This window comes from Tachysurus fulvidraco, chromosome 8, assembly GCF_022655615.1.
Source record: "Tachysurus fulvidraco isolate hzauxx_2018 chromosome 8, HZAU_PFXX_2.0, whole genome shotgun sequence".
NCBI classification, from domain to species: Eukaryota; Metazoa; Chordata; class Actinopteri; order Siluriformes; family Bagridae; genus Tachysurus; species Tachysurus fulvidraco.
The window spans coordinates 18758396-18784277 of record NC_062525.1 but is presented as its reverse complement, the minus strand read 5'-3'; the positions used below and the strand labels follow the sequence as shown (position 1 = coordinate 18784277).

At 40.1% G+C, this 25882-nt stretch overlaps 2 protein-coding genes across 3 annotated transcripts in view; both read right to left on the bottom strand.

Moving 5' to 3' along the window:
* ndst2b (N-deacetylase/N-sulfotransferase (heparan glucosaminyl) 2b) overlaps positions 1-1140 on the bottom strand; it is a 67028-nt gene extending 65888 nt beyond the window's left edge. The window contains exon 1 of one of the 2 annotated variants that reach the window (XM_047817802.1): positions 817-1140. The gene's annotated coding sequence lies outside the window, so the exon portion shown is untranslated. The remainder of the gene's footprint in view (positions 1-816) is intronic. The other variant, XM_027140649.2, reaches the window with a different exon arrangement.
* A 2309-nt stretch (positions 1141-3449) lies between these two features.
* Positions 3450-24970, bottom strand: si:ch73-127m5.1 (neurotrypsin). Its single transcript, XM_027140369.2, has 14 exons — positions 24549-24970; positions 21526-21568; positions 15872-16114; positions 14979-15117; positions 14633-14811; positions 13844-13991; positions 12460-12638; positions 10082-10223; positions 8888-9099; positions 7975-8116; positions 7549-7830; positions 7318-7440; positions 6460-6740; positions 3450-6003 (listed from the first exon to the last, which is right to left on the bottom strand). The coding sequence occupies exons 1-14, from the start codon at positions 24618-24620 to the stop codon at positions 5669-5671; spliced, it is 2520 nt and encodes an 839-aa protein (XP_026996170.2). The 5' UTR covers positions 24621-24970; the 3' UTR covers positions 3450-5668.
* Between the last annotated feature and the right edge of the window lie 912 nt (positions 24971-25882).

Here is a 25882-nt window from a genome sequence, read left to right as displayed (position 1 = left end):
CACACACACACACACACACAGTATGGACAATTTAAAGATGCCCAATCAGCCTACAACGCATGCCTTTGTGCAGGTGGAGGAAAACCCCAAAGCAGACTGAGAACATACAAACTCTGTACGGGAATCAAACCACAAACCGGAGGTGCGAGGAAAACATAGTAACCAAAACAGTGTCAATAAATAAATAAAAGAACAAATAAACATGTCAGTAAGCATGTAAATAGCCACTGGGTACTAGTAGATGCATGGCTGTCGTCCAGATTAAATGACAATTTGGGCTGTGGACGTTTGTGCACAGAAACAGATTAAACCCCCGGTCCAGATGAGAGTCGGATGGAGCTGGTGTTTACTCACTGAGAGAATTGTTTCTATAATGAAATCACATGTAATGTAATTACTGCGCGGCAGGTGCACTATCTTTAATGAGCTCATAACAAGGCAGAGAAACATCTGAGCTAAAGCTTTTACTGTTACATTACAACACTAAAATTACAGCTTTGCGCAGTTTGGAGCAAGATTTTATTTATTTTTTCCTGAACGCGAAACTTTCTATATGAAACGTACAGCATCCTTCGTCAATAAGGAGCAGAAAGCTGGCAATGTGGTACAAAGCATCAAGTTCATCAGCTACTGTATAAATAACATATATCATGGAGCCCTTGGTCTGCTGGAGCTTCACACTCAACTGCATCTCTCCGACTTCGCCACATCGCAGCCGAGTGAAGCCCAGCAGCGCGTCTAACCACAGCGCCGCTTCAGCTACGGAATAAGCGCACAATGTGCTCACAGATCTCCGTTATACACGTGTCTACTTACCGCGTAAACATCCGCGATCAGAGCAGATAAAGCGATGCGGCTCGGATTAAAGCAGCAACTTTCCTTCGGCGCTTGAATGCATCCCATTCCGCTCCGCCATGTTCGCTCCGGCCGAGATTCTCTCTCTCTCTCTCTCTCTCTCTCTCTCTCAATCCCTGTCATACACACACACACACACACACACACACACACACACACACACACACACACACACACACACACACACACACACACACACTGGGGAGGGCTCAGCTCTCTGTAAAGCTCCAACTTCTAAACACACACCGCCACTTCCTCCTTTAGAGTCTTAGCTATGTATCTCGGCCATTAAAGTACATTGAATATGATGGAGTTGGTTATTGGGATGATTTCACGTGTCAGTTCTACAGTTACTGACTAGCTCATCTGTTGCTATGCACACTTTATCAACCACTCTACTTCCTCCATCAGTGGAAAATAACACCCACAAAGCCCCCAATGGTCAGACTCTATTTCCATGACACTAACACTGATTGAGTGTTGTGGCTCTTTGGGGTTTTTTTTTTGTTTTGTTTTTTTTTGTACTTACTGACCAATTAGAAACACCTACCCAGGTAGCACTGGGTCAGCGCCTCAGTCAGCATTGAGTCAGTGGTTCATCAACCTTTAAATTCATCTTATCAGAAGCCCAGGGGGGCACGGTTGCTTAGTGGTTAGCGGTTAGCATGTTCGCCTCACACCTCCAGGGTCGGGGTTCGATTCCCTGTGTGTGGAGTTTGCATGTTCTCCCCGTGCCTCCGGGGTTTCCTCCGGGTACTCCAGTTTCCTCCCCTGGGCCAAAGACATGCATTGTAGATTGATTGATTGACGCCTGAGATAGGCACAGGCTCCCTGTGACCCGAGGTGAATGAGAGTGGCATGGTAGGTTGATTGGCATCTCTGGAAAATTGTCCGTACTGTGTGATTGTGAGTGTGTGTGCCCTGTGATGGGTTGGCACTCCGTCCAGAGTGTATCCTGCCTTGATGCCCGATGACGCCTGAGATGGGGAGCACAGGCATCATCAGGCATCAAGGCAGGATACACCCTGGACGGAGTGCCAACCCATCACAGGGCACACACACTCACAATCACACAGTACGGACAATTTTCCAGAGATGCCAATCAACCTACCATGCATGTCTTTCAACTGGGGGGAGGAAACCCCCAAGGTACGGGGAGAACATGCAAACTCCACACACACAAGGTGGAGGTGGGAATCGAACCCCCAATCCTGGAGGTGTGAGGCAAACGTGCTAACCACTAAGCCACCGTGCCCCCCTTATGTGTATGTGTTAAAAAAAAAACCTGAAGAGAATTTTAGGTTGATGGTGTCCTATAAACCAGTGTTATTGTATTCACTGATAGAAACTTAAAAACACTTTTGTACTTTGCTTTGTATAAGGGCATCTGCCAAATGCTGTAAATGTAAATGTACTTTTTGTAAATGATAGGGTTTCAGGCATATATTTGAGCTGAAAAAGGTTGTAATCCAATTTACCGGATGGATTTAGAAACTGAAAATGCGGCAGGCAATAACTGATTTAAAAGATACATTTCAAATAAAGATTTTGAATAATAAAATATTATAGAATTTTGTTTTAAGCACTATTTTGTATAAACTCTAGAGACTGTGTGTAAAACTTCCAGGAGATATCTTAAAACATTTCTCAAATACTCAGAACAGCCTGTCAGTTTCCAATAATGTTGTTATGGCCATAGTCACTAAAATCACACTTTAAACGTTAAACCACTGGCAGGTGACATACAGTAAATAACACTCATTATAATGGCACATGTCAATAGATTGAACTATCCTAATGTTGTTATGTTGGAATGGACGTTTGTTATGTACTTTGATCAGGGCCAAATTGTGACGACAAGACAAGACTTCCCAGGATGCAGCAGAAAGTACCAACCAAAATTGGTCTAAGGAAGGACAATTGGAGAACCAGCAACAGGGTCATGGGTACTCAAAGGTCATTGATGCACATGTTAAGCCCATCTTGTCCAATCTCACATAAAAGCTACTCTAGAAAATGTTAATGCTGGCTTTGATGGAAAGGTATTAGAACACACAGTAGTACATCACAGCTTGGAGCACTTACAGTATGTCAACCCCTGAAACCACCTACAACTGGCACACGAGCATCAGAACTTGACCATGAGTAATGGAAGAAGGGTGCTTTGTTGGATGAATCACATTTTCTTTTACATCATGTGGACATCAGGGTACAATGGCAAAGAAATGCTACTAGGATGTTACTCTGACACGTACCACATACTGTACCTTAACATTTTTGCCGACCAAGTACAGTCATTCATGGCAACAGCATTCCCTATAGTCTGTGTCCTCTTTCAGAAGGATGATGCGCTGTACGGGTTTGGTTTGAGGAACATGACAAAGAGCTCAAGATGTTGACTTTGCCTCCCAATTCCCCAGACCGCAATCCGGGCAAATATCTGTGGGATGTGCTAGAAAATATGTCCAATGAGGTGGCACTTTCACACAGCAGGTATTGCCAGTGAGTTCCAGGATACTGTTTCTAAACATTTTTTATTTTTTCAAATTATTTTTTTTTAATTAATCCAAGCAGGAAGCACCGCAAAAATGGCACAAGAAGAAATTTTATTTTGGTACCTTTCACACATAAAATATCTTCTTTTACAGATCTAGCAGAAATTTCACAGAAGACTGAATGATTTGTTCATCACATACAAACAAATGATTGTATGACATGCAATTGACATCATCACCCCATTTCCTCATCATGTGGAATGAAGCTAACGGTCTTTTATTTTTTAAGGCCTAGTGCTGGTCGGCACTCTCCTGAAGGCCAGATCACAAAAACATGGCTTAAACTGATCAGAGTAGGCATCACCATTAAACTGAGGACAAACATACACAGTTCTTTTAGTTAAAAACCCATCTGTCTGTTTCACAGGCCTTCAGAGACAAAAATCTTGATATTTTCACAAGGTATGATTAATTTTGCAGTGTGATCAAAATCATTTGTAATGCAAAAATCTGTAAAATAAGCATACCTTATTATATTATGTATATTAAGGCAGATTGAACGGATAGCATTTTTATGTTACCGGGATTATGCTGCATCTCTCGCTAAATTACAGGTTAAGAACAAAATATCTATGGAAAGAATGTTATATGTTTAAAATGTACTTATAGGCAAATCTCATCTTTATGGACGTACAATAAGAAAACACAACACTGGCTTCACATTTAATCATTTGTAAGAAATACTACACCTTCTTGTCTGACATTTTTCCTAATGGAAATATTTACAGAGAACCTTAATAATTCACCAAACATTAATTAGCATTCAAAGAAAAGCTTGTGTATCTAAAACAACATCACTCGACTCCTTATTTACAGTCAATACGCAGCCAATTATAAGTAGTAATATTTTACAAAGCCCTTACTACTTGTTTCCTTCCAATTTATGTAAATTAAAAAAAAAAGTGCCATATATGTCACTGCAACATCATTTAGTAAGATCCTGTGCCTTAATTTCATATTGTATTCACAGATATTTGTCTAAGCATAAAAGCAAAGGACACACTCTATAAGACTAATACGTTATATGACCTACAGTATAGCTGAAATCCAAACCTGTAGTGTAGTAAACACAATACTGCCACCCACTGGATGGATACAGTAATGCAAACTCCATACAGCCAAACAGTAATATCATGGCATGTGGACAAGGTAAAACGATTATCCCTAAAACCAGACAAATGAACCCAATTTCTTCACAATTAGCTCATTAACGCTTACAGGTTGAAGGCCAAAGTGAAACTGGGAAATCGTGTGACAAAAAAAACCTACATTTTCTGCTCTAATGTAATGCCATTTGGAATGTCATCGTTCTGTCACAAACAAAAGTATACTGTAGTGTATATACCATGTAAATAAAGTATGGCTATTCCCTATTAGAGTTAAACTACATATTCTACTGTCTAAAAAAACAGACAAGTCTAAAAGAAAGCAATATATTTACATGTATTTTATGCTGAATTGTTTCTTGGAACATTTAGGAATAAAAAAAAAACGTGTCAATCCCAGATTATGAATTGTTTTCATAATGAATTACTTCATTTCAACACTATTTGACCTTAAATGGATGTTTAATGATTGTTTCTGAGGCATTTGTGATGGCATAATGGCTTTATCTAATATTCCTTTTTATGAAAACAACCTACAGGTTTTTAACAACCAGTCAAGTGAATAAAACATGGGGTTATGTCATGACACTGATTGTAAGCTTAATGATTATTAAAGATTTAATGAATAATTCATTCTTAATGAGCTGTAAATCGAAGTTTTCGAATGGACTAACAGTAATCAGTAGACGAAGGCTTAAGAAAGAGATTTGCTTTTGTCAGTAGAGGAGCGACATATCCGCAGAAAGAAATTAACCAGCTCACAGCAAGCTGTGGCACATTATCTACCATGCAGAGGAACTGGCGGCTGCACTGAATGGCTTTTGAATATAATATACACATTAACATGCACTGCAGCCTCCGGACAGCACAACAACACAGAAATAAAGAACACTTAACTGCCTTCAAATATCACATCACGTCACTCAATATGACCTTGGATTTCCAGAGTATTAAACCTAAAGTCTAAATGTTAAGGACAAAGTTCTCTAAATGCTAAAGAATCAATGCCAGGTAAGACGAGATAAGACTGGGTAAAAGACAGTAGGATCCAGGGCTGTTGCAGAGTGCAGTGTTGAGCAATACATGGTGCCTGATGCTGACTGGCTCTTCCTTCCTGTGACTAGAGTCTGGTGATCATTGTCAGGTTGTAGTTCAGTGTTGGGGAGGAGCCTTGCTGTGTGTCACCTGCTCTATCCAGGGGAGATAGCGGCTGACTCGTGCATACACGCCTGGGTAGGAAGGGTCACCGCAGCCGTGACCCCATGAGATGACACCTGTGAGTACCCAGCGGCCTGCCTCGCCCTGGCACACCAGAGGCCCACCGCTGTCCCCTTGACAACTGTCAGCATGTTGGTGTGGGTCAGGGGTCATGCTGCCAGCACAGAGCATGCTATGACTGGAGAAGCGCTCACCATATCGTTTCCTACAATGCCATGATGGGAGGAGAGGAACCCAGGCCTGGAGCAGCCTATGAGGGCGATTAGTGTCTGAGAGAAAAAAGAGAAGTAATACTGTGAAAACTGTGAAAGTTGGAATTTGCGATGCTATCAACTTCTTCTATGCTTCTATGCTTTGCAATGTATCTTTACCTTACATTTGAACATTTCTACTCATTTACCTGATGCTCATTTATCCAAAGCACCTTATAATTATTAGTTGATGGTTAACAGGCTTTCTCAAGGACCCAAACTAAATTAGTCCATTTGTAATAATCACGATTTATAAATCAGACACGTTATGTGATCTCATATTTTTTAACCGTCGTCCAAAGTTTGGGTCCCAGCTCAACTCTGTCTCTTTTCCCTTAAGGAATAAATCACAAGGCATACATAGTTTTAGCAAAAGGGAAAAGGAAAGGCAATTTGCCTCCTACCCATCATAGGGTTAAAAAATTACAAACTGATTCTTTAATATATGCAAAGGCATTGTGAAGCATATCTTACCTGACATACCCCAGCCAGTGATAACACATGAAGCAGGTCTCTTGCCCCACTTGCTGCCAGGTGCAGGCAGACAAGCTGCGTTAGTGTGAGGGTTGAAGGACACACACTTCCCCTCAGCTCCCTTTAGCCGGATCAGAGCAACATCGTGCTCCCAGCTCTCACTGCTGTACTTCCTGTGGACCTCCACATGATCTGGAGTGAGCACACGCTCAAAGTCATCTTGCTCTTCTGTGTGATAGTCACCCAGCTTTACCACATACCGAGACGCATCAGTGCCAAACCTGCGAGAGAGAGAGAGAGAGAGAGAGAGAGAGAGAGAGAGAGAGAGAGAGAGAGAGAGAAAGAGAGAGACTCAAATGTGTCAAATGTGGTTAAAAGTGTCTCCAGTTTTGTTTGTCAAGTGTTTTACAGAATTATGCTAATATCCACCTATATGGTTACAGTACATTTACGGCATTTAGCAGACACCCTTATCCAGAGTGACTTACAACTGAGCATGTTAGGGTTAAGGGCCTTGCTCAGGGGCCCAGCAGTGGCAGCTTGGTGGACCTGGGGTTCAAACCCATGACCTTCCAATCAGTAGTCCAACACCTTAACCACTGAGCTACCATGTGTACTTGGCACTTGCTGAAATGTCAAAAATTTCCCAAAATGTTCATTATTATTATTATTATTATTATTATTATTATTATTATTATTATTATTATTATTATTATTATTATTATTATTATTATTATTATTATTATTATTATTATTATAAACCAGGAAAGTATATGAAATTTGCAGTCTCATTCACATTTTGTGTTACATGCAGGCCAGCTGAGACTGAAGCTCATGTCCAGCAGGTGTCAGTCTCACCGTTTGAAACAATGTGCTGCAGTGAGAATCCAGCAGGAGTTGATGAGAGTGGCCCCACACAAGGGCTGTGATCCTCTTGAGTGAGATTTGAGCCACAGCGATGCCTGCCATGGCCAGTCTCCCCTGACAGCATACCAACAAAAGAATAATAAAGCGTTAATAAAATAAACATCACTCAAACCACGTACACATTTCAGCAGCAACAAAAACTATGCAAATGTTCTCAATCACTTGAGAGACTTGTTCCCGCCGACTATCCTCTTGCTCCGTCTTTCAGCCCCTCCTCTCATGCCGCAGGTCTGGGTCCCGACTATAGCGATGTCTGCCTCTGGCTCTGGAACATAACCACACAGTACACCTGCATCCTGGCCATGCTTACACACATGGCTGTCTGGCCCTTTAGCAGGACACTCTCCCAGGAAAGACTCTTTGCCTGTGCACCTCACGTCGGCCAAATGGATCTGGCCCTTTCCGGAGCCAAAGTAGCCCATAGGCCGTGCCTTAGACACTCCACTGCACCAGAAGAAGATAAGACTGAATAAGTTGAATTCATGAATAAGTTATAGCCTATGTACTGACAATACCAAGCCCTTGAAAACAATGAACCTAATAAGTTTTATTCCTCTTATAATCTTATCATGAAAAGGTCATTCTTACGTGAAGCCAAGCTGTCTACAAACAACATCAGCATTGACATCGTTCCATCCATGATCGCAGACACCGCCCCACTCTCCATTCAGGAATATCTCCACTCTGCCCTCCTTCCTGCCCTCACCGCCTGCCAGCCGCACCAGAGGACCTGAGAGCACCACAACTCAGTCAGGAGTCACACTGAAGAAAACATCTCTTACTGTATATCAACCACTTTATTTTCTCCTTGAGAGCACAGTACTTCCATAAGACTTGGTGCGATACAGTACGAAGCAAAAAAAAAAAAAAGATCAAATCATGAACTAGAAAAAAGTTTCGAAATGTTGAGAGTGCCTCCAGGCGGTTTCTTTCCAGACGCAGCTTATATTTTCACACATATTATTATACAACTTAAAACTATGCTTGTCGTTATACAACAGTAAATCTGATGAAAAAGAAATAAATTAAAGAGGTGATGCTTAGATGAAAAAAGAAAACTTCCCAAGGATCTGATAAAAGACTCAGGTTGAGGGATTGTAAATGCTGTAAATGACAACACTGTGACAGTGAAATGTCAACCAGATGGCTGTGATCCTCAAGGACTACAAACAGCTTTATTGAAATTCAAATAGAAATCTTTACTGACAGCAGTACGTGCAATACAGGAAGGTATTTATTCTGCCCTTTGGGCTAAAGTCAACAAGTGACATTTAGATCCATACTGAATTTTAATGTTGGACAGAAAGTTGCAAATACTGATGTCTATCAGCAAAATCCCAAACACACACACACACACACACACACACACACACACACACACACACACACACACACACACACACACACACACACACGCGCACATGCACGCACATGCACGCACGCAGATAAAAAGAATGTTTAGCCTACACAGTGCATGACTGATTAATATGAGTAACCCGACCTGTTGTTTCTGGGGCAAGTGGAACGTCATTAGTCTCTGCTCTATGACACCGTATGCCCACGTCCTCGCTGTGAGAGCAGTCATGCCGACCCCACACGCTGTGTTTGCACTCGAGCAGTGAGGACTCAGTTCCCTCACACTGCACATCATCCATCAGTATCAGGCCTGTTCCCTCACCAAACACCCCAGCAGGAGCCACCTCTGCACTTCCCCTACACACACACACACACACACACACACACACACACACACACACACACACACACACACACACACACACACACACACACACACACATATAGCTTTTACATTAATGAACCAGACTTCATTGTGTTTTCTGTGTCAAATAAACCCTTAACTGTCAGCATTTGTTCATTTTCCTAATGCTAACTGGCCCCTAATGGCTTTCATGCATTATTAACAACGCAAGCATTAAGCAGGCAAAGTCTTGACAGCGATCTTGCAAATCTCACAAAATATTTCTTCTCTAGAAATAATTTATTTTGTTAAAGATTTTTTTTTTTTTAATTTTACTTCATCGGATACACCAACAACGATACAGCATACTTTACCAACAAAGGGTTATTATAGTACGTAATATATTTTATCCATGCGTTGTACTATAAGTCCTGGCAAAAGATATCCACGTAAATAACTTTACATGTTTTATATTTGTTTTAGTACACCAGCCATATGAGTATTAAAATAAATACACTTGATAATACATTATGAGCTCATAATGTATTATCAACTTGGAGATCACAAAAAAGCCTATAAAAGCCACACAGAGGCTACTAATCTGGATCTGTGATGGTGCATAATTTGACTGAATTCAAGATTTTCTAAAGATAAGCCGAACCCCGCTGATCCGCTTTAGAACTGAAATGTCTCATTGCTTGAGAATCTGTGAGATAATTGATCTCTGAGCATAGTGTGTAGATGATTAAACCCCAAACCTAATAAATCGTTTATCATGGATCTAATATAAAAAATATGCTACTGTATATACGCCATCCAATGTAAGTAATACTGTAAGTATATTTAAGACATTTCTCCAACTCTACCACTCTCCAATTTGTAAAGTACTTGACTGAAGACTTGTGATACAATGTACTAAGCGTGCTGATGTGAACAGATCATTGCTGAAACCATCCATAGTTATAATGCGAGCATTGAAATGTACAGTATGAGTACCTGAATCCTAGCTGTCTGCACACCACCTGTGCATGATGCTCAGTCCAGTTGTCATCACAGACTGTGCCCCAGTCTCCAGAGTGATACACCTCCAGACGGCCCTCCCACGGGTTATCTCCATCTACCAATCTCACCACTCCGTCTGTAAAAACCAACCCAGCAGACTTCCAACTTCGGTCCTGTTTTATTTGCTCTTTTTACATTCAATCTTCTTAGTCACTTGCTATAACATGCCTTTTTTTGTCCAAATTAGATTAGATTACATGAGATTAGATTAGATTAGATTCAACTTTATTGTCATTGTGCAAGGTACATGTACAGAGTTAGCATCTAACCAGAAGTGCATAGATGGCTTATTTACAAGTGGCAGTGTAATAAATAAGGGTATGAGGTTATACTGTACAGCAGGTGTAGTAATGTGTTCATATAACTGAATAAGGGTAAATATACAGTAGTGTGGTTTTTATATAAGTATGATACAGTATGAAGTGGTATGACAGATATAGCTGTACAAAAGGAATGTCATTATGAATATATTCATTCATTCATTCATTCATTCATTCATTCATTCATTTTCTACCGCTTATCCGAACTACCTTGGGTCACGAGGAGCCTGTGACTATCTCAGGCGTCATCGGGCATCAAGGCAGGATACACCCTGGACGGAGTGCCAACCCATCGCAGGGCACACACACACACACTCTCATTCACTCATGCATTCACACACTACGGACAATTTTCCAGAGATGCCAATCAACCTACCATGCATGTCTTTGGACCGGGGGAGGAAACCGGAGTACCCGGAGAAAACCCTGAGGCACGGGGAGAACATGCAAACTCCACACACACAAGGTGGTGGCGGGAATCGAACCCCCAACGCCGGAGGTGTGAGGCAAACATTATATATGGATGGACATACAGAAGTGTATTGAAAATAGTTTTTGGGTGGTGCAAGGATGCATGATTTTAAAGTGGTGCAAAATAGTGCAAAACATGGAAGAAAAGTGACAGTGCAGTGGTGATTGTTAACACCATATCAGCTGTTCAGTGCAGAAACAGCCACGGGAAAAAATCTATTTTTCAGTCTATTTGTTCTGGCTCTGAGACAACGGTAGCGTCTTGCCGATGGGAGAAGTGTAAACAGTCTGTGGTTGGGGTGAGAGGGATATTTGATGATGCCCCTCGCCCTTTGCAAACAGCAAATGAATGCAAAAAATGCTGTGATTACATAAAGAAAAACGAATAATATAGATAACTGACATCATTTTGCCAGATATCACTATACCACTCTGTTTCCAAGCTGTTTAGATGAAAATAGGACATATGTTACTTAAGGGTGTAGTTAGAGCTATATGATATCTACAGATCCCTTCATTTATTAAAAAAAAAAAAAAAAAAAAGTAGATTGTCAGAGTGACATAATGGAGATGATGTGACAAAGCTTAAACTTTCTAAAGAAGCTCTGGGGTGAATGTACAGTGTAATACTGTACCATAGTGAATGTGAAAATGATTGAACTGACTAGGGCATCATTCTGATTTGTGTAATTGTTATGGCAGTGCCATGATGGTCTAAAGAGAGTTACATATATTTCATCTCTCATTTAAGTAAAGTACATTAAGATTTTCTAGATTTTTAAAAAAAATCAGATAATAAATATAAACTAGAATGTACATTTCCTGAAGAAAATGTGAATGGTGCTGCTTGCACGTGGCAAATCTCGGCACTCGGTTGCTAGGGTAAAATTTTAGGAATTTCCTATTCAAGTCTATGGGACTTTTTTTGGCCACTTTTTCATCCGCCGGGTGAACATCGTTGGTCGGATCGCTTCTAAAAGTCATTGCACACCTCTCCTTAATGAGCCGGTCGATTTGTCACCTCATTCATGGGTCTAGAACAAAAGCTGCGGGGCAAGTTACTGTATGTGCCGAAGTTTTGTCCGGAAAAAGAATATCTCAGTATGCAAGATAACAAGAATGTTGCTTTGCAAGCACCATTAATAATATATGCAAACATTTTCTTTAAATGCTAAACTGATGTGAAATCGTGTTAATTTTGGTTTACTTTTTAATAAACACGTGAAGCTATTTGTTAGTATCAACCCCAAATGTAAACACCCTTTGTTGTTTTTTTGTGCCTTTATTGATAATTATAAATGTATGAAATGTTAATTATGATAAAGTGTACATAGCTACAGATGAGCTACAGTCAGTCTATATCTACAAACACATGGTTATGTGAATGTAATAAATCAAGAAGTCTATCATAGTCAATATATGTGACAGTACAAGACAGTCTAGCTGCGCTAAAGAGTGAATAAGAGAGAGAAAGTGTATGTCTGCACCTGTGTTTGTGTGTGTTTGTGTGTGTGTCCTGACCAGTATATGGGTTGCATGACACGCCAGCATCCTCCATGTGGTCACAGTTGTGTTGTTCCCAGCCACTGTGAGGGCATTCATCCAGTGAGAGTTCATTTCCTGTGCACTGCACAGCATCTAGTTGGATTGGTCCTCTGCCCTGTCCGAAATGAGCCCATGACCAGGCCTTTGGAATGCCCCTGACCAAGAAATACGACCACATAAGTTTATACAGATGTTATTCAGGGTTCACGTTCTTAATATTAAAACAAATTAGACATTAGGTATGAAGGCATATGTATTAGGTATACTTTTTATAAATAATATATTTAGGCCTATCAAGTTTTGAAGACAGGCAAGCGTGACATTTCCAACCCCCAAAGGTATTTGTTTAATTTCCATGTATTAATTTGTGTGTGTGTGTGTGTGTGTGTGTGTGTGTGTGTGTGTGTGTGTGTGTGTGTGTGTGAGAGAGAGAGAGAGAGAGAGAGAGAGAGAGAGAGAGAGAGAGAGAGAGAGAAATTATGACTGGTGTTGTTTATTGTGTTTGGACTCCTTTATCATTTGTAATGTTGCTCCCATTTAAAACAGTTCGACACAAGCCCAGACATTTTTAGGGTCATGATTGAGGACAATGTCCCATCCAGAGACAAACTGTTTCGTGTCGAGGTTTTGTTTAAACCGACCATCGAAAATACCCTCGCTAATGTTTTTTTTTTTTAAATTGGTTGTTGCGTTCAATCTTACCGAGATAGTGCTATTTTCTGATTGGCTATTGTGTAGCCTCCTTTTTTGATTGGCTGATAAGTGTCAGGCTCGACTAAGAACTCCAGGGGAGACGCGCTTGATTCCTGCCCGTTTCCATAGAGACAGCGGTGCGGACTGATACATTTTGGGCGCTACGGCTTATTAAATATATGATAAATAGTCAAAAAGTTTTCTGCGAAAATACAATGTGTGGTGGGAGATCGTGAGAAAAGACCCAAATGCGTGACTGTCACTCTCAATGCGTGACACTTGACAGCCCTGTTTATTGTTAAAGTGGCATTAACTAACATCATTTAGAACACTGATTCTTTCTACTACTACAACAAAGACAAGGCTCTATATCTGTGTGGTATTTTTAACAGTAAAAATACCACAGCATGATATCAATTATTTAGTCACACCATGCTTTCCTGCTACACACACACACACACACACACACACACACACATACATACAAATAAGAGAAAGCACTTGCAGGGAAAAGTCCTTCTGAGTGGTGAAGTTGTGAAGGTCATGTGCAGTGTTTTAGAGGAGGATTTTTAAGACTCAGTTAAAGAACCACAGATTGTTGCTGTTCTCACAGGACCTGAAACATAATGGGTAATGTACTGTATCAAATGTGAATGCCTAAACTCACACGAGCCCAAGCTGTCTGCATACAACTTCAGCATCCATGTCGTCCCACTGGTCGTCACATATGGTTCCCCAGAGGCCATTGTGATAGATCTCCACCCTCCCCTCAAAATCCTCCTCCCCTCCCACCAGTCTGAGAGGGGGGCCAGTGCCTGGTTAAAAAAATAATACAAATAACATCGGCTCTCAACACACACGGTGATATAAGACACGAGCATACATTTACAGACTGATTTCTATATATCTGTTTATAAGCCTGTCGTTTAAATCGGTGTTAAGATCTTCTATTTACTTCTGTACCTTGAAAACACTAAGTATAATAGTAGGAGCTAATCAAGTCTCTGTGTACTCACAGCAGGTAAACAGGTATCCATAAGCAAGAACCTGGCTTTCAAAACTCTGTATATCATCTTTCTATCTCTGTATTTCTCTCCCTCGTAGTTCATCGTCTGGCATATCTTGTGTCTCGTTCTTTTTTCATCTTGTCCGAATTTTTTTTTTTAACCTCGCTATTATATCTCTACTGTATAAATGATGATACTTAAGTACAAAGAACACTGCCTTATCAGCTGGAAAACTGCATAAAATACAAGAAGACATTCTTATTAATCCTCTCCTCCACCTACTCCGTGTTCTTCTTTCCGTTTTTCTCCCTCCTCCTTTCTAGATGCAAACACTTTCTGAACTCACTCAACACAAAGCTCTTCTTGTAAGCATGCGTGTGTAGGAGGCTGTTTTGTATTTGACACTCAAAAGGTCACAGCATCAAGAATCTCACTGGAAACCTCCTGACCTTCAGGTGGTGCACACAACACCCCAGCTTCGTTGCCATGGTTACAGTCGTTGGTTACAAATTTCCTGCTTCGGCACTCTAGGAGAGAGCTTTCGTTGCCACGGCAGCCAAGGCGCGTGTAGTGGAAGAGGCCAGAACCAGGACCGAAGTAGGAGTGCTGAAGCGCGGTGCCGATCTCACTGCAGATATAAAGAACAGAATGTTTACATCTGTTTGCATCAAAACATAAACTAAATAAATGATCATTTAGTCCTCTTGATTACAGCAAGGAAAAAAACAGTGAAGAAACGCACAGAGAATCTCAAATATTATCTGAAATAAATCTCATAAACACTGGCGCTCATACCCCTGACCAAGCTGCCTGCAGACCACACTGGCATCTCGGTCAGTCCAGTGAGTGTCACACACAGATCCCCACTGACCATTCAAGTACACCTCAAGACGTCCACTCTTAGATGAGGAGCCCCCGACCAGCCTGACTGCACCTAAACACACCGAGCAAGAGACAGACAGACAGAGAGAGAGACAGATAGAGACAGTGAGGAAATGCTAGCAAGAGGCAAAGAAAGAGAGAAAATGAGAAAGAGAGAGAATTCACACAAGTACTGTACAGTATGTGTCTGAAAATTAATATAAATGACTCAACGCTCAGAAATACAACGCTCAGAAATACAACGCTCAGAAATACAACGCTCAGAAACTAGTCGTATAACATCGACTCACCATTAGCATCCTGGATATACTTATTGAAAAGCACTTCTAAAAATGTCATAGACATGCTGTACATCTCTCAACAGTTCAGTTTTTTTCTTCCCTGAGCTTATCGGCAGGCATATACTTTAAAAACATTTTGAACGGCAACAAAAAATGAACGTGTGGATGCTAGACAACGGATTTGTGAAAAGATGATATTTAAAAAAAGTACTGTATTGTTTTCTACTGATACTCGGTATTATTACCTGTGTTTGGACAATCTGTCTTAGTCATAGATGTGTAAAAATATACGTAAAAAGGCTAAATCTTCGTATGGAACATGACAAGACTTCATTTGAAATATCATTAGTTAGTGTTACTGAAAATATTTAGATTATTTGCTTGATTTTTGTCAGATATTGTATTTTATGTCTTTAATTTAGGGAGTAGTGAATTTATGGGGAATGTTAATGGATGAAGAGCAAATGGAAATGAATACTACATCATCATGATAGAATGGTGATGATTTAGGACAGGCTGTCTTACCCTGGTGGCAGTCACAGTATGCCCAGCCAATGGCACCGGAGCTTTGTCTGAAAAAGCACCAGGGGTTGGATTCACGATCTGGGTTTCTGCAGTAATTGTGTTCTCCCAGGCCTCGGTCAGGGTATTGCTGCACATAATCAGGAAACTCTGTCCACTTCAGGCATGGTGAGCCTGAATCAGTCTGAGACACTGTGCCATTGTAGTATCCAAACTCAGTGAAACCTTCTGAGCAGGAGAGAGGGACTGCAAAATGAAGAAGAAATCTAGAAGTTGGCTGTAAAATACTTGCATGTGAAGTAACAAAAGAGACACATCCTACTGTATATATTACTGGAATCATTCCAACTTAATGCAAACATGGTGACTCCGCACGTAGCATCTATGCCGTGATTCTGAGCTCAAGTTACTATCTGTCCAGAATTTCTCAAGTTCTGTTTTTCCCACTTCCAAGAATATGGTGCGAATATTTGTGAGGATTTGTGCCCTGCAATGATATTGTGTTCCAACATGTATTGTGCCCAGTGTTCACATGATGTACTGTGACCTTTACAATGATAAAGAGGTTAAATATGTGACATTCATTCATTCATTCATTCATTCATTCATTCATTCATTCATTGTCTACCACTTATCCGAACTACTCGGGTCACGGGGAGCCTGTGCCTATCTCAGGCGTCGTCGGGCATCGAGGCAGGATACACCCTGGACAGAGTGCCAATCCATCGCAGGGCACACACACTCTCATTCACTCAATATGGACAATTTTCCAGAGATGTCAATCAACCTACCATGTATGTCTTTGGACCGGGGGAGGAAACCATGTGACGTACAGAATGTCAGAAACAATGGGAATTTGTTGACAAAATATGTTGATATGAATAATTTAAGCAAAGTCTGCTAAATGAATTACATTGGCTGAGAAAATGTATAGGCCATATGTAGAGCACATGCTGTAAATAATATATGCACATTTAAATATAAGCAGGTTTACTCTTAATGGCTCCTGCCTTTTCGTGCATGCTGCATATTAATTATAAGTCTGGAATAATCTCAGAAATAGGAAGAGAGGTTTTTTTTTTTTTTTTTGTGCAAAAGTCCAAGTCCTAGCCCACAGCATATTGGAAGTGAAGCCTGTACTGCAGAACTGCTGAATTTATCTCCCATGAACACTTGCCTTGGCTCTCACGTCTTCTCAAAACCCGTTCTGTGTTCAGATTTCTCAGCCTCAAGCTTGGAGAAGGAAAAGAAAACAAGAGAATTGAACAACCGGGCTGCTCGCCTGCCTTGCTCACAGCAAAGAAGCCCAGTGGGATTTAGTCCAGAATCTTCAAGAAATGGGCAAGTTTTCAAAGCATGAAGATGGTGCTCTGACTAACCTTGAAAGGCACATGAAATGTCTTTCATGTCATTTAGGTCACTGGGCAATGAAGAATGTAATTACTACAGCCAAAATGGGGGGATTTTATGAAAACTGACTACTTGAATACTAGACTTTTATTTTGCTTATGTAAATAAGCTAAAAGTGTTACCTAACTGTTCTATGCCTACATGACTGACTGTTTCAATATACAATCTATACAATACACTACAGCACACATGGTAAAAATAACAGGGAGTGCACATAGAAAACGCTCACGTGCTGAGGGAAAGGAAACCCCACCTGAAGATACTTCCTTGTACCATATGGGCTGTGAAAATGCAGTCAATGCAGAGCTTCTTTCCTTCAGTAATCTCTGCCATACGGTATTTGTTAACCCTTCTGATCCTTCAAAAGTCAATATTCTCATGTATTTCTTTGGGTATAGACTGAAATTTCACTTTTTTTTAGCATCATCAGTATCACAGACTATAACTGCTACAAACTAATAGTCATTAATTAAGTATTATTAGGTACTCAAAGTCAAATACCCATGACTGTGCAAAATGTGACCACAACCTCAATAACAATATCATCTGAGGGAAATTTAGGCCAGTAGAAGTCACCCAAAATAAAAAAAATCAACTCAATTGTGTTTCAATTAGATAAATGTCAACGAGCAGCTAGCAGCAAGAGAGTAAAAATATTTTATTGGATATGTTAAAATGTGGGGCACGGTGGCTTAGTGGTTAGCACGTACGCCTGACACCTCCAGGGTTGTGGGTTTGATTCCCGCCTCTGCCTTGTGTGTGTGGAGTTTGCATTTTTTCCCTGTGCCACGGAGGTTTCCTCCGGGTACTCCGGTTTCCTCCCCCGGTCCAAAGACATGCATGGTAGATAGGCACAGGCTCCCCGTGACCCGAGGTAGTTCGGATAAGCGGTAGAAAATGAATGAATGAATGAATGTTAAAATGTACGTAATGGAAGCATGGTTTTGTGGTAATAAATACTTTTTTTCCAATAAACTATGTATATTGCCAGATTGCAGTGCTCAAAAGTCTAAGAAACTCAAATTTGTTGCTCTTGCAACTTTTCCCTATGTCTGGGGAATCAAGGTCAGCCAGTGCGATGTCAGCATAAGCCTCGGAAATGCCATCGAATGTTTTAAGTTTTTTGGCATCTATCATAAATTGTGCCGTAGTTTGAAAGAAAGTATGCAAATGCAGTCAAGGTTGGAGAAAATTCAATCTGCTGTACTCATTAATCTCCTGCTAATCATATGATTCGTTCAATAGCCAAATCTAGAACAGCGTGACTCAGCAAATTCTTTATTCATACATCTTGCTACTTCAGTATACTGTATATATTAAGAGTGCTCCAGTGTTATCTCTCAATATTCATCACTGACAAAGGATAGAGCTGTTAATCACAGGCTAGAGTGGCAAGTCAGACGATGCTTTTGTCCTGAGAAAGGGTAGATGCATCGAACATCAGGACCATGCACAAAGAGATGGGCGATGTGTGTAAAAGTGTAAAAGACTGTATGTGTGCCTGTGTGTGTGTGTGTGCCTGTGTGTGTGTGTGTGTGTGTGTGTGTGTGTGTGTGTGTGTGTGTGTGTGTGTGTGTGTGTGTAACAGAAAGGAGACGAATGGTTCCCCAGCCAAGCTTAAATGGTCCAACTGCAATTAAAGCCGAGCTGAATTAGAGATATTAAGGCAGAATGACTAAGAGCTTTTTCAAAATGAGTTGTGCCAACTTGAGCTTCACCCCTGGGGAAATCACTCATTGTGTATTTCAACTTAATTGAGTACATAAAGATGTGTGGAGGGGGGTTGAAATAAAGCTGCAGATAAATTGGCTGTAAGAAAACAAAAAAATCTGTCTTCTCACAGACCCATGAAGTTCAACTTTCATTGCAGATGGATTTTAAATTGTTTGCCAAATCTGCTTAGAACTTATCAAGAACAAATCATCAAGAGCATATATAAGATGGACTAGAGAAGGTAAAAATAAAATAAGAAAACAGGACATCAGGGCATGCAGCCAGGCTGATTTAGCTTTGTCGGTACTGAGAGAAGATTCTTATCTTATTAAATTAGTATATAACTATTTGCCAGAGTTAACCGTTTCTGTATCATGGGATCAAATGAAAGAGATGTTAGAAGAAAAGGCCTAAAACTAGGGCTTAAAATAGGCTTTATACCACTGATGTGTCTGCTGAAAAAGCAATGTAAATAATTTGTCACGTTTGGATTGTTCAAATGATCGGTTATGACTGTGTTACCGTATGTGGAGATACATGAGCAAATTGGGATGGAAAAGAAAAAAAAAAACAAGGCTTAGGACACAACATTGAATCACACTGAGTCATACTTCTATGACTATATCACTGGATATGACTTCAAATAACTATACTTGAAACCCAGTAACCCACCAGCCATCCATTTTCTGTACCTACACACATACACCTGCATTACACACATCTACACGGGGTCGCAGGGAAACTGGAGCACATTTTTGACAATGTAGAGATGCGATGCCAATTAGCCTACAACATGTGGACTGGGGAGGAAACCTCAAAATAGTAAGTTAGGGGTACCATCATTTTTGTCTAGGCCTGTTCCATGAGTTTATTTTTGAAAATAATTCCATGTCTGACTTTCATTGGTTAACATTCATAGAATGTTTATTAATTATTATGCTGCCCCGAAGTAATAAATACTAATTTTTTAGCAAAATATAATTCTGTTGTAAAAGTCTAGAATGTTTTATTACTATAAGTTTCTGCCAAGCGCTTGATCACAAATGATTTGAGCACACAAAATCACTCGTATCTCAGACCTGCACACCGAACTGTTCAGTAATCCCCATCATTACTGTGGTGACATTCATCTTCACTTGATATTACTTTCATATCAGAGTAAACAGAAATATGCATGTAGATCAGATATGGGGTCTGGGACAGAATATCAAAGCTATCGGAAGCACAGGACTGCCAAAGAAACATCATGGGAGAAAGGACTGTAGCCTTCCTGTGTTTCTGGTCAAATATTAAAATAGACAGAAATATGCAATCCAATCTGAGCTCAAAAGCCTACTTGGTTTCCACACATTAAAAATGAAACTAGCACAGAATCAGTCTGGTGGGGGAAAAAAAATCACGTAATCAAATAAGATGTGACATTTTTTCAGATGTCCTTTTGTGCATTTATGTAGCAAGAAAAGATATTAAATACACTGCACGTTACCACTGGAGGAGGAAAGAAGAAAGCAACAGCCAGGGTTTGTAGATTGGTGCTTCGTGGGTGATTATTCATGCTCCATTCCTGTGCTACTGAGTGAGCATGAGCAGAACGAATGGCACCAGGACTCATATAATTCACACAAAGCATCCATACACAGTCCTGGGACACATTACTTTTCAGCGCTGTGCAATGGGACTGCTTATACTTTCTCTTCCCAATAATCAATTATCCCTTTCACAATACGTTCTTGATACGGTTCATGTACAACATGTTGACTAACACGGGAGCGTGTTACCTGTAGGTGCTTGTGAGGTGCTGCATGTTGGACAGAAATCATACATTCATTTATTCATTTTCTGTTCATATCTGTTGTAACAAATAAATAGCTTCTATTTTTTGAGAATGGGCAAGGTTCAGAACATTCCTATACACACCCTGGTGACTAAGGAAATAGCTTCTACCATTTTGGTCTAGATGTGGCTAATGACAATAATGACAAAGAAACAAAGAGAAATTACTATAACACTCACATCCATGTAATGCTTGAGCACTTGCCAAATCCTGTTCAGAGATTTTTTTTTTTTTTTTTTGGAAAAGACAAATAACTTAATTTGAGTTCTATCTACTCAAGACCCCATGCAGCCCTGTGGTTGGCTGAGCCCGTCTGTGCTGTTTATCAGTCTGGATGCAGTTGCATCAAAGCACCGAGTCATTAGCACTGTGGGATTGATGCTGGGTAATTTCATGCTGTCGGGTGTACGAGAGAACAAAGGAGAAAAGAAACCTGATAAGAATCAGTATAAGATCAAAAACCATCATGGGGCAACTGCCTTCATCGACCAGCCAGAAGTCTTATTACTAGTAACCTAAATAATGGTAATAATGGGTCATATTTAAATGCCCCATGCACAGTTAGTGAATGATTTATGCACAGTCTTCTTTGATATTGTCAAAGAATATGCAATCTCTTCCCGATTCTTATGTGCACCATGTAGTTATACTATCTGTCTTCAATGATTTGTCACGTGTCATAACATGTCATCGGACTCACCTGTATTCTGAACTTCATTCAGGTAGCTATCATCGCCAATCACCTGCGGAAAGAACGTACAGACAGTTCAGACGCAAGAAGCTGACAGAAAAAGAGAAGAGATGTTCAGCATGAGCTACTGCTTGTTTTTGCAGAAAAAAAACCCTGAGTTTTTATCTTCTTAAACGTGACACACATTTAAACAACAGTGTGTTCTGTCTCTACCCACGCTCTCTCACACAGATCAGCAGCAGCCATGAGTGGCTTTGTGGCAGAACTACAGACATCATAATAGATTATATCTGCTAAATATTTAACTCGGGACATTTTATAATCTGCTTTTTTTTTCTTATACTGTGCTGTAATTGCCATTTGACAGCCATTTCATTTATTGCTTTACTTCAAAAACTAAATGTGCTGTCTATATGATGACTGTGTCAAATATATATTTCACTATTCTGTCCCAGTCGCTGAAGTTCGGGAGAGTTTCAAAGCAAACTGTATTCTGTAGCACATCTGTGTCGTGTCTGGAATTCATCATCGAATCCAACAATCAAATTGAATTTTCAACAACCTTCTGTACTCGAGTGAGGAATCTGATAACAAAAGGCTGACACTGAATCATTTGTCCATAAATGAAATCGACAGTGTGCTCTAAAATGTTTTGGTACAGACACCGTTCATGTGATATTCAAAGCAAAATAAGGACTCCCCGCTCCCAGAAGAAAAAAATAGGAAGTAGGTTCAAATTGGACTTAATTGGATTTAAATCTCACCATAGAAGTTTAACCGTGAGGTTCTGTACATCCACTACACAGCCCTGACCTTGTGCTTGAGGATTACCACCTATTCCACTCTATCCAGGATTAGCTTCATTAGTTTCATTCAACATTGACACTGAGCTCAAGTTCTGCCCACATGACCTCTAAAACCAGCAAGATTTTTTAAGGAAAGGTGGAACACTGAAAATAATTGAGGATACAGTTTTTTTGTGAAAAAAAAAAAAAAACTTTATCTGAGAACCAGACAACCCAATCATTACAGATGGAACAAAGAAGTTATCACTGGTTGTAATAAGTGTGCAGGATTTGCTCACTGAATTTGAAAAATGGCAAATGGAAATAAAAAAGATAATACAAAAGCTGCAATTAAAAGCTTACAGTAGTTTCAGTCATGACCACCACTCCGACCTTGGTCAAAGTCAACGTGTTTATACATTATTTCTCGATTTTTTTTTTTCTGATCTGTGTGATATGGAAAATAATGAGATATGTGAGACCTTATTTATAACTGAAGTATTTAAACAGTCCACTACAGACTATTAGATATATTCTGACCATTATAGGCCATTCTGTTTTTTTTTCTTTTACAAGCAAATGCATTTATATAAACTATCTAAATCATCTTCAAATGTTCTCTCTATTCTGTAGTAAATTAACCCAACATGCAGCCACACGTTAGTTTTGCATGTCTACAGACAAAAACATGAAAAGTCTTTATTAATTTACATTTGCTGAAATACTCTAGGGAATGAGCAAGGTACCACCAAGCTAATTGTGTTACATTCAGATACAAGACTCAGTTATGAGCTGAGATATTTGTGCTCATATCAACACACTGCGGTCAGTTAAATCCGTAATTGCATCTGTCAATCTTCAACTGAAGCAGCAGCTGAGACCAGGCAGTGCCAGATGGGGTACATCCTGGCAGCAAAGAAAACATACCTTAGGAGAAACCTTCTTATTAAAACATTAAAAAAGGCTGCACTTTATGTGGCAATTTACAACACGGTAACTCTGATTTTTATAATGAACCAAATCCTGTGATAGTTTACTTTCTACAGCATCCAATAGTGTGATGTTACTTAACATACAGTATATCAAAAAAATGTACATATTAACAACTATAAGTAAACATTATAAAATAAAGACATTCATTTCTGAACATGGCACAAAGCACAAAGACATTAAAACATAAGCACATCACTGTTTTGATCAAATAAATGACAACGATACTGTATATACTGTACTGTAGAATAAGATATAATTAGGACTATACTCTGAAATGCAATATCTCTGAGGTCCTCAGATTCGTTTGTCGGTAGTGTAGAATAACCATAATGATGAGAAAATACACAGACGGTGTATTACTTATTTATATGTCTTCACCACAGCAGATGTTTGGATACAGATGCCATGTTGTTTTGGAACTGAAGTGAACTACAGATTACACAGAGATTCAATTTGTTGATTGTGATTTACCTTGGCTGTGTGTAGTGCATGAACACACAGCCATGCATTTGCCATTATGGACAATCGTATACCTACATTTTCGACTCTACCCAATCGATTATCCAGCAATTATATGTATGCTATAGATTTTATTTGTATAATATATGGTCTATTTTGTCGCTTTCTTCTCAGTAGCAACATAATATTCCTGAGCACACCCATTAAAAAATATTAGCCTCCATATGAATGTGGGTCATCTTTGCCAGGGGTTTCAGCCTGAATATCCTAATCTAGAAATATCCTAATATACTAATGGATGTTAATACAAAATCAAATGAATTTAAGCAGTCGAACTAAAGGCTGTTACACTGTATATTTGTATGATAAAACGCATTAACATAAAGAACAATACAGGACAAACGTCTTTGCACACTGTAGTCATTTAGCCATAGTAATTTTGATGCCCAGTAATGAAATAAATAGGGAACAGTGATGCTGGTGCACGTGTGCGGATGCCATCTAACCAACCCCCGTCATGTAATGGACATTTCCTTATCTGTCTATCTGTTCGTGTTATAGAGGGTGGCGGCGACGCCTGAATCCATTCCGGTGCTTTATTGAACAATGAGAACTGGATACAGTAACAAGCTGCAGTGTGATGAGTGAAAGAAACACTTTTTTGTTCCATTTGCAGCCTAAAACACAATGCGTCAAGAGAGGTGTAAAAGCGGCCAAGGATGAATTGTATACTGTAAATGTCATTTTGTCTCCATCGTAAAGAGAAGGAAATGCTGAATGAAGGTGCAGTCTTACCTCCGCCAGCGCGACCAACCAGCAGCAGCAGGCGCTGATCAGGACGAGGGTCCCCAACGGACACGACTCCATCCCTATCTCTGACCGCCAAGCGCAGGCATGCTCCAGCTCTCCAGAACACTTCTGCAGTGAAAGCTCGGTTTACCTCCGAGCCAGCGTGGATCTGATCGGGCTTCTGCGTCTAACCTTCTGAGAGGCTCGGCTCGTGGGCGCGGCTTAGAGCCTTTAATTTTCCAGAGGGGAGCGCGGCGCTCCTGGATCCCTCCTTTCTCATCCACTAACACACCCCCTCTGTGCTCCTTCTCGCCCTCCTCCTGCAGCAGGTTAATGTCTGATGGCAGATCGCTGATGTGTCGTGTCACGCGTAATGTAGAAAGCACACACACACACACACACACACACACACACACACACACACACACACACACACACACACACACACACACACACACACACACACACACACACACACCGAATATCCAGATTACGCACAGCGCACTAGGTGCATGAGCGCCCACAGCAGCCAGGAAAAAAACATCTACTTCAGGCTGTTTGCCTCGAGCTTTTTTTAACTAAGTAATTAAATACACAAATTAATTAATTTAAAAATAAAAAAATGAAAAAATAATAATAAAAAATAAAAAATCGTCACTGTTAGGCAAACAACACGACCCTTAACACTCTAAAGCTGAGCTGTATGATTGACAGAATTGTATTTTGCTTCACTTTGATTTCTACAAAAAACTCAAATCCAACACCACACCTCTGATTACTTCTATGCTCAAGTCTAGTTGAATGAAATGAAATCACATAGAGTTCCATATCCGTTAAAATCAGGAACCTGAGGCTACCGTGGAGATGATGAATTTGGAGAAAAGATCAGGTGATGATTCTTTTTTCCACATGTGCAGTAGCATCAGATTCCTGTTGTAGTCAGACAGGACTGAAACCTGATGTGGTCTTCTGCTGTTGTAGTGCATCCACCTCAAGATTTGATGGGTTGTGCATACTGTGTCTCTAACAGGACTGGATGAGTGGGACTGGGAAAGTGTACCGGGAAAGATGAGAATTTATCAGCCTAAAAAATGAACCTGGAGAACAGTTTTAATAAATAATACCAAACAAACAGCCATAATAATGACCTATTATAAAATCTGTTTCTTTGTGCTTTATGGAGAACTAACAATCACACTCATGTGCATTTTGAATAGCGTGCTCTGTGTGTCTAAGTAAGAATAGGATATACTGTAGTGACAGAAATGATATAGAACTAAACATAAGCAGAGATGTTTCACAAAAACCTGACCTATTGAAACAAGGTTTCTGCACACACA

Coding starts and splice junctions, on each gene's coding strand:
- si:ch73-127m5.1 (XM_027140369.2), bottom strand. CDS start 24,620: ATGGAGTCGTGTCCGTTGGGGACCCTCGTCCTGATCAGCGCCTGCTGC. Junction 15,118..15,871: donor ATACTGTGACTGCCACCAGG/GTAAGACAGCCT, acceptor CGGTGTGTTTAG/GTGCAGTCAGGCTGGTCGGG. Junction 8,117..8,887: donor ACTTGCCCCAGAAACAACAG/GTCGGGTTACTC, acceptor TGGTGCTCTCAG/GTCCTCTGGTGCGGCTGGCA.